This window comes from Anolis sagrei, chromosome 7 (genome assembly GCF_037176765.1).
Source record: "Anolis sagrei isolate rAnoSag1 chromosome 7, rAnoSag1.mat, whole genome shotgun sequence".
Lineage (NCBI taxonomy): Eukaryota > Metazoa > Chordata > Lepidosauria > Squamata > Dactyloidae > Anolis > Anolis sagrei.
Genome location: NC_090027.1, coordinates 43,006,270 through 43,017,160, shown reverse-complemented (window position 1 = coordinate 43,017,160; position 10,891 = coordinate 43,006,270). Strand labels below are relative to the sequence as shown.

The following is a 10,891-nucleotide window of genomic DNA, read 5'->3' as shown; positions in this document are numbered from 1 at the left end:
TGTCTGCTGGAGCTAGGCGTGAATGTAAACAATCGTATTCGACCATGTTGGCCGAAACTAACAAAATGAAGTTCAACAGTGACAAATGCAAGATACTCCACTTTGGCAGGAAGAACGAAATGCAAAGATACAATGCCTGGCTCGAGAGCAGTACGTGTGAAAAAGATCTTGGAGTCCTCGTGGGGAACAAGTTAAACATGAGCCAACAATGTGATGTGGCGGCAAAAAAAGCCAATGGGATTTTGGCCTGCATCAAGAGGAGCCTAGTGTCTAGATCTAGGGAAGTCATGCTCCCCATGCTCTATTCTGCCTTGGTGGGACAAAAGACTTTTGTCTGCTGGAGCTAGGTGTGAATGTAAACAATCAGGCATATCAAATCACCTCTCAACAAAAGATTCCCCCAGGCACTGCCAGGCCATTAAATGCTAATCAAGGTGGTCAGTTGAAACATTCACACCTAGCTCCAGCAGACAAAAGTCCTTTGTCCCACCCTGGTCATTCCACAGATATATAAACCCTTTTTCCTACTTCCCACAGACCTCTCTACCTCTGAGGATGCTTGCCACAGATGCAGGCGAAACGTCAGGAGAAAATGCCTCTAGAATATGGCCATATAGCCCGGAAAAACCTACAACAACCCAGTGATTCCAGCCATGAAAGCCTTTGACAATACACTGAACATTAACAACCTTAGATATGCAGATGACACCACTTTGATGGTTGAAAGCAAGGAGGAGCTGAGGAGCCTTCTCACCAAGGTGAAAGAAGAAAGGGCAAAAGCTGGGTTGCAGCTAAACATAAAAAACCAAGATGATGGCAACAAGACTGGTTGAGAATTGGCAAATAGAGGGAGAAAACATGGAAGCAGGGGCAGGGTTTGTATTTCTAGGTGGGAAGATGAGTGCAGAGGCAGTGAAGCCAGGAAATAAGGAAACGTTTCCGTCTTGGGAGGAGAGAAAGGAGCAATCTCGATCAAAGGGTGAAGAGTAGAGACATCACACTGGTAATGAAGATCCACATAGTCAAGGCAATGGTATAATAATAATAATAATAATAATAATAATAATAATAACCCAAAATGCAGACTGTGCAAGGAAGTTGATGAAACCATGGACCATGAAGGGTGCATTCTTCCTTCTCACAAACCTCAAGCAGGAGGACAAGGACCAACAGGGCCAGAGAGGTACAAAAAGTAGCTTTATTTGATATGCAAAACGCAGCCAAAGGCACACTCCGTCCCACCCCAGTCATTTCCCGTCCCTCCTGCTGCTTTTCCATGAGATCAGACAGATAGAGAGGGCAACGCTGTTTGGAGACAATGTTGTTGATTATGATGACGGCCGGCCGGTGCAGAGAGTGCCCCAAACGCCACTGCCCTTCCAGGGGCTCAGAAGCCAGGGCCTGCCCCCCTGAGACTGGGTCACCCTCAAAGAGGTTGAAGGGGGTCTGGCGGAAGACCCTCGTTGTCCTGCCAGCAGAATGGAGGGCCCTTCCTGCATCTTGGGGCCACTTGTGCCACCGTAAGCACCACAGGGTACCCTTGGGCAGGCAAACCGACACCCCCTGCCAGTCCAACCAGCTCTATGTAGTGAAAGGTGAAGGGACCTGAGCTCAAAGGAGAACTCTGGAGACTGGGACAAGACTGGAGATTTGACTAAAGAGTGGCCCCACAGGCTCTGGGCCCCATGCTCTCTGCTTCCCGGTCCCTGCATTTGCCACTGGGCATCGTAGCTGAGCAAAGCCAAGACCAAAAGCTCCTCCCGCCCCAAACAAAGCCTGTTTTCAGCAAACAGGAAATGTGAATGACCCAACCAAGGCTCTCAGCCCTAAGTCCAGCACTTGAACCCGCTACCACCATCCATGCGCATGGACATGCGTCTTGGGCACCCCAGAAAGGCTGCCTTCGAAGGCACTGGGAAATGAGCGCAGGGGCTGCTTGCGCTGTTGCCCCGACTGCTCCCCAAACCAGGACCCGGAAGAGGGCTCTGGGGCCCGAGGAAGCATTCACGGAGGCCGCCTCAGAGGAAGGAATGCCATGTATTGCCAGCCAAGTGGGGAGCAAGCGGGCGCTGCTGCTTGGGAGGAGGAGCGGCCCTCTCGGCTAGAAATGGTAGGCTTTGATCTGGTTGTTCTCGTCCAGGCCGAGCTGCACCACGCCAGGATGGGCCCCGAGGGGGGACTTGTGCCCGCTCGGCAGGAGGGGCCTGCAGGACGGGTGAAGGAAAAGCTAGGTCACAACTCTTGGAACTCAACCCCACGCTGCCCAAGTCTCAAGTCCTCAACGAGGAGCAGGTAGTTAGTTTACTACAGACTAAGAGTTTCCCTTCCTCCATGTCTCCTGAATGACAATTGGGAACATATCTTCTTCTTCTATCTGTTTCTGCTCTCATTCCGATTGGTTGTTTAAAATGAGTACTTTTCTATTGCAAGCCTTTTTAAATCTGCCTTCTGCTTTCTTACACTTCAGTAAAGAGAATATGGAGAGCATGTGCTGTGTGCTTTGAGATCTCTCTCTGCGTGTGTGTCAGAGAGGTGTTTCTTCCCTCTCTTTGAAACCTTAGACGAGGTGGGTGTTGGAGGAGCTCAGACTCAGTTCTTGACTATTAAGAAATGCAGTTCTTTCTTATTATCTCCATAAATAAAAATGTAATGGTCGTTTGTGGGATTAACATAACTCAAAAACCACTGGACGAACGGACGCCAAATTTGGACACCGGTCAGGCCAACAAATGACCATCACTCATAAAAACACAGAAAAACAGAGTGGAAGAGACTTAAAAAGCCAAAAAACAAAAACATTACAACACATGCGCAAAACCACACACACACACACATATGCAAACAGACGTATATACACATATACACAAATATATACTCTCTCTCTCTCTCTCTCTCTCTCTCTCTCTATATATATATATATATAAAATGTAATTTTCGTTTGTGGGAGAAATATAACTCAGAAACCACTGGAAGGATTGACATGTAATTTTGACACAATACACCTAATAGTCCAACAAGTGTCCATCACCCCTAAAAACACACAAAAAACCAGCAGAACAGACTTAAAAAACCCCCAAAATAAATCATATACACATATATTCATATACATATATATACACACACATATATTTGCAAGCACACACAAATATGCACATATATACACACCCATGCACATACATATACATGTACATACACACATATATGCATATCATTGGATGCTTATGTAAGGCCACCCTTGTGGGGAGAAGGGTGGGATAGAAATGTATGTAATAATAAATTAATAATAATATACACAAGCACACACATATACACAATATACATATACACATATGAACACAGAAATACACAAATATATATACACACACATATATACACACAAACACACATATATACAAATATATAAACACACATAAACACACACAGAGACATACATACATGCATACAGACTGGGCCACATCAATGTGTGGTAGGGGATGGCTAGTCGTAAATAAACCTTTTGTGGTATTTTTAAAGATTGGACTTTCCATGTTTGCCTCCTTATGCTCTAAACTCTTTGCAGCCACATCACAGGGCACTTCACACTCTGCTCGCTAATGAGCTGAAGCTCAACTTTTGTATCCTGTTTGTTTTTGGGCGCTCTGCTGTATATTTAGGGTAGTTTTTCCATAACAACAACAGGTCAGGCAGGACCCAACTGCATCGCTGGGTCCATCATGACCATGGGAAGATGGGGGGGGGGGGCATGTTCTAAGAGCAAGTGCCACCAGGCTTGGGCCAAAGGATACGCCCGGGAGTCCTGCTTGACGCTCTCCAGCCACTTCCTGTTGGCATCGATCATGCCCTGGATGTTCTGCTTCTCGGCCTCAGAGCCACGGAAAGGGGGCTGCGGGAACAGGCGCAGGGGGTCGCTGCAGGGAAGCAAAAATGGGGAGGGGGATGTTGTCAATGGGAGACACAACCCTAAGGAGGAGCTCCCACAATCCCCAGAAGGAAGGGTGAGTGAGGTGAAGCCCCTTCTGCCCACCATACAACCTGTGGCCAGTATTCATGGGGTGCGGGTGGGATAGACTGCCCCCAGGGGACCCTCTCTGGGATGCTTTGGAGATGAGCAAGGGAGCGAGAGGGAGGCGCAGGAAGAAGCCTTACTCGGGCGTCACCAAAGACAGCTTGCCACTCAGGGCGCCGGGACCCCCACGGGGCAAGGGGAAGACACCTGGAAAGAGAAGAAAGGGTGCGCTTGGAAGCTCAACTGGTGTCACTATTGTATCCGTACATCCTGCTGTGAATCCAGGTGCCCATTTTCAGATATTTCTGGAGGCATCCAATATTTTCCCCTGGGGCCTTACTCAGAGCCAGAGCTCCCATCAATTTATTCACCTTGGGAGTTGACACAGGGGACCAATAAGGCAAACTGGTGGAATTGGGAACACTAGTTAAAGGTAAAGGTTTTCCCCTGACATTAAGTCCAGTCGTGTCCAACTCTGGACATTTCTATGCCGAAGAGCCATCGTTGTCTGTAGACACCTCCACTGGCATGACTGCATGGAGCACCATTACCTTCCAGTCAAAGCGGTACCTATAGATCTACTCACATTTGCATGTTTCCTAACTGCTAGGTTGGCAGAAGCTGGGGCTGACAGCAGAAACTTGTGCTGCTCCATGGACCTTTCAGTCAACAAGCTCAGCAGCGCAGTGGTTTAACGCACTGCACCAATTTTTTTATTTGTTTTATTTGTTTGCCTTCTATGTGAAAGACCTATGGTCTAAGCATCGAATAACCACCAACTCAGGTGCCATTTTCTTCTGGAAATACAACCAACTCAGGGACCAGGTTGTGGCGCAGCTGGCTGGGAGTAGCTGCATTAAAATTACTACTGACTGAAAGGTCATGAGTGTGAAGCCAGCCTGGGCCGGAGTAAGCTCCCGACCATTTGTCTAGCTTGTTGTCGATCTTTGCAGCCCGAAAGACAGTTGCATCTGTCAAGTAGGAAATTTAGGTACCACTTATGTGGGGATGCTAATTTAACTAATTTACAACACCATAAAATTCTCCAGCAGCGTGCAAAAGAATGAGGAAGTACTCCATTGGTGGCACAAGTGAAGCAACAGCTCCCCCGGTGGTTGGAATTCGAAGCATCCCCTCATGAAGCCGGAAAGTTAAATAGCCTCTGTGTGTCTGTTTATATATGTTGTGTGTCTATGGCATTGGATGTTTGCTATGTATATGTGCATTGTGATCCGCCCTGAGTCCCCTGCGGGGTGAGAAGGGCGGAATATAAATACTGTCAATAAGTAAATAAATATTTTTTCCTCTTTTTGTGGAAGAAAAAGTAATCTCCCAGCAGTGGTGCTCCTCCTACGAAGTATATTGTAGCCTCAAGGAGAAGGCACAGCCCAAACAAGAAAGCAGTTGTCTCCCAGAATGGAGCAGGAGAGGCCTTCCACTCCCAGGACCCCAAGGAAAACGTCCCTTCTCTGGTTCAAAAGGCCGTTCGAGAGTCAGAGAGTCAACCCCTTTGGCGCTCTTGTTCCTCCAGAGAAAAGGGAGGAATGCCTGGCTTCTTACTATCAATGCAATCAGACAAAGATGCCCGCTGACCAGGACTGCATCCTGCTGGCTGACCCAACCCTGGGAGGCCAGATTTCACTGATGGAGCGGGCCTTTCTCCAGTTGCAATGACCAACAGGATCCAGGCCTTGGTCCGTGCTGGGCTTTGCTTTCCTGGACAAGCAGCCCAGGACAGATGCACCCACTGTGTTGTTGTAGGTTTTTCGGGCTGTCTGGCCATGTTCTAGAAGCATTCTCTCCTGATGTTTCGCCTGCATCTGTGGCAGGCATCCTCAGAGGTTGTGAGGTCTGATAGAAACCGCTGAGGATGCTTGCCAGAGATGCAGGCGAAAGGTCAGGTACAAAAGAAGGCAGTCCAATAAAAGCTAGTCAGGAGCAAAGGTTCAAGAGCTGCTGCTAAAGCGGCGGATAAAGAGAACTGGTGGCTAGCTCCGCCCATGGGCTATATATACTCAAGGGGGGTGGGCGGGGCTAGCCGGGGACTAAAATGTTTATTTTATCTTCTAGATCAGTGGTCCTCAACCTTCCTAATGCCGTGACCCCTTAATACAGTCCCCCATGTTGTGGTGACCCCCAACCATAATATTGTTTTCATTGCTACTTCATAACAGTCATTTTCCTACTGTTATAAATCACAATATAAATATCTGATATGCAGGATGCATTTTCATTCACTGAACCAAACCTCGCACAAATACCCAATACACCCAAATGTGAATGCTAGTGGGGTTGGGGGAGGATTGATTTTGTAATTTGGGAGTTGTAGTTGCTGGGATTTATAGTTCACTTATAATCAAAGAGCATTCCGAACTCCACCAGCGATGGATTTGAACCAAACTTGGCTCCCATGACCAATGGAAAACATTGGAAGGGTTTGATGGGCATTGACCTTGAGTTTGGGAGTTGTAGTTCACCTATATCCAGAGAGCACTGTGGACTCATGCAATGGTGGATCTGGACCAAACTTGGCATGAATACTCAATATGCCCAAATGTGAACACTGGTGGAGTCCGGGGAAAATAGATCTTGACATTTGGGAGTTGTAGTTGCTGGGATTTATAGTTCATTACAATCAAAGAACATTCTGAACTCCACCAACAATAGAATTGGCTCAAACTTCCCACATGGAATCCCCATGACCATCAGAAAATCCTGTGTTTTCTTATGGTCGTTGGTGACCCCTCTGACACCCCCTCGCGACCCCCTCAGGGGTCCCGACCCCCAGGTTGAGAAACACTGTTCTAGAAGGTTCCGAAAGCTGTACTGCGCAGGCGCAGAGATACCATATGTGTGTATTCACAGTTGACTACGACAGGAAAGGCTTCTAGAATATGGCCAGTCAGCCCGAAAAACCTACAACAACCCAGTGATTCCGGACATGAAAGCAGTCGACAATACGTTGCTCCTACTGTGCTCCTCACCTGGGAAATACTTGCGCCACTTCTCCGTCAACATGTTGTCCACCGACTGGCCGGCCGGAGCAAAGGAGGGAGCGGCAGGTGCTGAGCAGATGCCCCAGGCCCAGTGGGGCCCGGCAGAAGTGCGGGGCAGAGAGGGGTAAGCGGCCAAGGGAGCACCCTCCTTGGGCAGTGGGGAGGCCGGCCCCCTCCCGGGCGCGATGGGCAAGGGCTGCTGGGCGCTGAAGGTGCTCAGGAGGCCCAGCACCCTGTTCAGCTCGCTGGTGATGCGCTGCAAGGAGTCGGTCAGGCACTGGATCTTGTCCAAGGGGGGCAAGCGGAGCTCCGGTTTCAAGCCAAGCGCTGTGGGAAGAAGAGGAAGAGATGGAAAGAAGTCTGTTGAGACCCAGGACACATATGCTGCAAATGCCCTTGTTCTGGGAAAGTCCAGAACTCAGCAAGCTGAGCCACAAATGGCAGCCTCAGAAGAGACATGGATAAAGAAAGGAAAAAAAGGGTCAGAAATATTAAAAATTAAATGGGTATTTTGATTACTAAAGTATGAGTCAAGCACTGAAAGGGTGAGTAGGTCTGTTAGAGTAAGTGGGCCAGAGGTAGTGTCGTCCTGAGGTGTGTGAGGCAAACCTCGGCGTGAGAAGCTTTGGTGAAAGAAGTGTCAGTTTAAAGCCTTTGGGTGTAAAGCTACTATGTGAAGCTCCTGTGTAATTTCGGTGTGAGAGGAGGCTCTGTGAGAGCGAAGGCATCAGTCTGAGAGAGCCCTCAGTGGGAGAAAGGCCTCAGTGTTAGTAGTCTTCAGCATTATGAAGCCTGCTGTGAGAAGCTTTGGTGAGAAAAGACTCAGGTTAAAGCCCTTGTGTGTAAAGCTACTATGTGAAGCTCCTGTGTAATTTCAGTGTGAGAGGAGGCTCTGTAAGAGCGAAGGCATCAGTCTGAGAAAGCCTTCAGTGTGAGAAGGCCTCAGTGTGAGGTAGGCTTCAGTATGAGGAGGCCTGGTGTGAGAAGCTTTGGTGAGAGAAGCCTCAGGTTAAAGCCCTTGTGTGCAAAGCTACTATGTGAAGCTCCTGTGTAATTTTGGTGTGAGAGGAGGCTCTGTGAAAGCAAAGGCATCAGTCCGAGAAAGCCCTCAGTGGGAGAAAGGCCTCAGTGTTAGTAGGCTTCAGCATGAGGAGGCCTGGTGTGAGAAGCTTTGGTGAGAGAAGCCTCAAGTTAAAGCCCTTGTGTGTAAAGCTACTATGTGAAGCTCCTGTGTAATTTTGGTGTGCAAGGAGGCTCTGCGAGAGCGAAGGCATCAGTTTGAGAGAGCCTTCAGTGTGAGAAGGCCTCAGTGGGAGAAAGGACACAATGTGAAGAGGCCTGGTGTGAGGAGCTTTGGTGAGAGAAGCCCCAGGTTAAAGCCCTTGTGTGTAAAGCTACTATGTGAAGCTCCTTTCGGTGTGAGAGGAGGCTCTGTGAAAGCAAAGGCATCAGTCTGAGAGCCTTCCGTGTGAGAAGGCCTCAGTGTGAGGTAGGATTCAGTATGAGAAGGCCTGGTGTGAGAAGCTTTGGTGAGAGAAGCTTCAGGTTAAAGGCCTTGTGTGTAAAGCTACTATGTGAAGCTCCTGTGTAATTTTGGTGTAAGAGAAGGCTCTGTGAAAGCAAAGGCATCAGTCTGAGAGAGCCTTCTGTGTGAGAAGGCCTCAGTGTGAGGTAGGCTTCAGTATGAGGAGGCCTGGTGTGAGAAGTTTTGGTGAGAGAAGCCTCAGGTTAAAGCTCTTGTGTGTAAAGCTACTATGTGAAGCTCCTTTCGGTGTGAGAGGAGGCTCTGTCAAAGCAAAGGCATCAGTCTGAGAGAGCCCTCAGTGTGAGAAGGCCTCAGTGTGAGGTAGGCTTCAGTATGAGGAGGCCTGGTGTGAGAAGCTTTGGTGAGAGAAGCCCCAGGTTAAAGCTCTTGTGTGTAAAGCTACTATGTGAAGCTCCTTTCGGTGTGAGAGGAGGCTCTGTGAAAGCAAAGGCATCAGTCTGAGAGAGCCTTCAGTGTGAGAAGGCCTCAGTGGGAGAAAGGCCTCAGTGTTAGTAGGCTTCAGCATGAGGAGGCCTGGTGAGAGAAGCTTTGGTGAGAGAAGCCTCAGGTTGAAGCCCTTGTGTGTAAAGCTACTATGTGAAGCTCCTGTGGAATTTCGGTGTGAGAGGAGGCTCTGTGAGAGCAAAGGCATCAATATGAGAGCCTTCCGTGTGAGAAGGCCTCAGTGTGAGGTAGGCTTCCGTATGAGGAGGCCTGGTGTGAGAAGCTTTGGTGAGAGAAGCCTCAGGTTGAAGTCCATTGTGTGTAAAAGCTGCTGTGTGTCAAAAACTACTGTGTGAAAGTTAGGGAAAGTTGCATCAACACAATGAAAGATGGTAGTGTGCCCAGCAGTACCTTCCAGCCACAGATACCCCTGAGGGCCAGGGAGGGAAAGCAGAGCTGCAGGAGAACACATCCAAAGGGATACTTCATACTACGGAGGGTCACAGGCCAGGCCCCCTGAGGTAGGAAGGAGCCCAGAAGTCTCTCTGGGCAACCTGGAGGGAGGGCTACCCTTGGCCCCCAACCCATCCCTTACTTTTGTGGGAAGAGCCATTGCCGCTCATCAGGCTGCTTGTGTCTTCGGAATCACTGAGGTCGAAGGTCACCACCTTCTTGCACGCCCCTCCTTTGAGCGTATCTTCATCGGAGAGCTGGGAAGGGAAGGAAGAGGCCAGTTATGCATTTCCTGCCTCTGCACCCCAGGAATGGATGCAGCTGTGCCTTCCCAGAGGCAACAGGGACCGCTGGGACTAGGGCCCACTTCTGGACCTCAAGCATGGCTTGTGCGGTCCCTCCTGAAGACACAAAAAGGGTTGCCAGGGAGAAGGGCTGGGCACTTGGGTTTCCACAGCCCCACGAGCCCCACTCCATCTCTGCCTCATTGGGAGAACCAGTCCCAAGGGGGTGTCATCTGGGAGCCGGTGTTGGCACCTATCTGCCAGTCCCTTTCCTGGGTCACAGCCTTTGGCCCCAGAAGCCAATGGGAGAGCACGGTCACCTCTTCCATCAGGGAGGACTCCAGCTGGGCCAGCCGCTCCTCCTTCTTCCTCAGCAGGGCTTGGCCCTTCCGCACCGCAGACCTCACCTCCTCCAGCTGCCTGGCTTCCTGTTGGAGGGAAAAACAGCCTATGACTCTCTCTGTGGAATATATCTGTGGAATGACCAGGGTGGGGCAAAGGACTTTTGTCTGCTGGAGCTAGGTGTGAATGTTTCAACTGACCACCTTGATTAGCATATAATGGCCAAACAGTGCCTGGAGCTAGGTGTGAATGTAAACAATCAGGCACATCAAATCACCTCTCATCGAAAGATTCCCCCAGGCACTTCCAGGCTATTAAATGCTAATCAAGGTGGTCAGTTGAAACATTCACACCTAGCTCCAGCAGACAAGAGTCCTTTGTCCCACCCTGGTCATTCCACAGATGACTCTCTCTGTGGAATATATCTGTGGAATGACCAGGGTGGGGCAAAGGACTTTTGTCTGCTGGAGCTAGGTGTGAATGTTTCAACTGACCACCTTGATTAGCATTAGTGGCATGATCAGTTTCTCGATCGGAGCAAGAACCCACAATGAGGGCTACAAGCTGTTAGGGAAAATTACCCTAATTCTCCGCCGTGGTCAGTGTGAATTGCACATATGGCTTCTCTTCTGATGCCGGAGCTCTCGGCGCCATCCTTGCCTGCCCACTGAGCGGCCGAGGTGCAGGAAGGGCCTGTGGAGGTCTCCTTAATACCACTTCCCCACCATCAGGGCCCTTCCTGGCTTCGGCCTCGGTATCGCTGAGCCCGACGACCCAACGGCACGTGCGGGTCCCCTCTCGGCGCCGAGTGCATCCACCACATCAATGTCGCTACAGATTG

The 10,891-nt window shown here is 49.6% G+C and overlaps 1 protein-coding gene across 5 annotated transcripts in view; it reads right to left on the bottom strand.

Moving 5' to 3' along the window:
• Nucleotides 1-1,179: 1,179 nt before the first annotated feature.
• Nucleotides 1,180-10,891, bottom strand: part of CEP164 (centrosomal protein 164) — a 31,443-nt gene continuing 21,731 nt past the window's right edge. For all 5 annotated transcript variants that reach the window (XM_060787551.2, XM_067470821.1, XM_067470820.1 and 2 more), the window contains 6 exons: nucleotides 10,029-10,136; nucleotides 9,567-9,681; nucleotides 6,991-7,329; nucleotides 4,147-4,213; nucleotides 3,786-3,908; nucleotides 1,180-2,204 (listed from right to left, as the gene is read on the bottom strand). In XM_060787551.2, coding sequence (XP_060643534.2) covers nucleotides 2,102-2,204; nucleotides 3,786-3,908; nucleotides 4,147-4,213; nucleotides 6,991-7,329; nucleotides 9,567-9,681; nucleotides 10,029-10,136 — 855 coding nt within the window. In that variant the 3' untranslated portion in view covers nucleotides 1,180-2,101. The remainder of the gene's footprint in view (nucleotides 2,205-3,785; nucleotides 3,909-4,146; nucleotides 4,214-6,990; nucleotides 7,330-9,566; nucleotides 9,682-10,028; nucleotides 10,137-10,891) is intronic.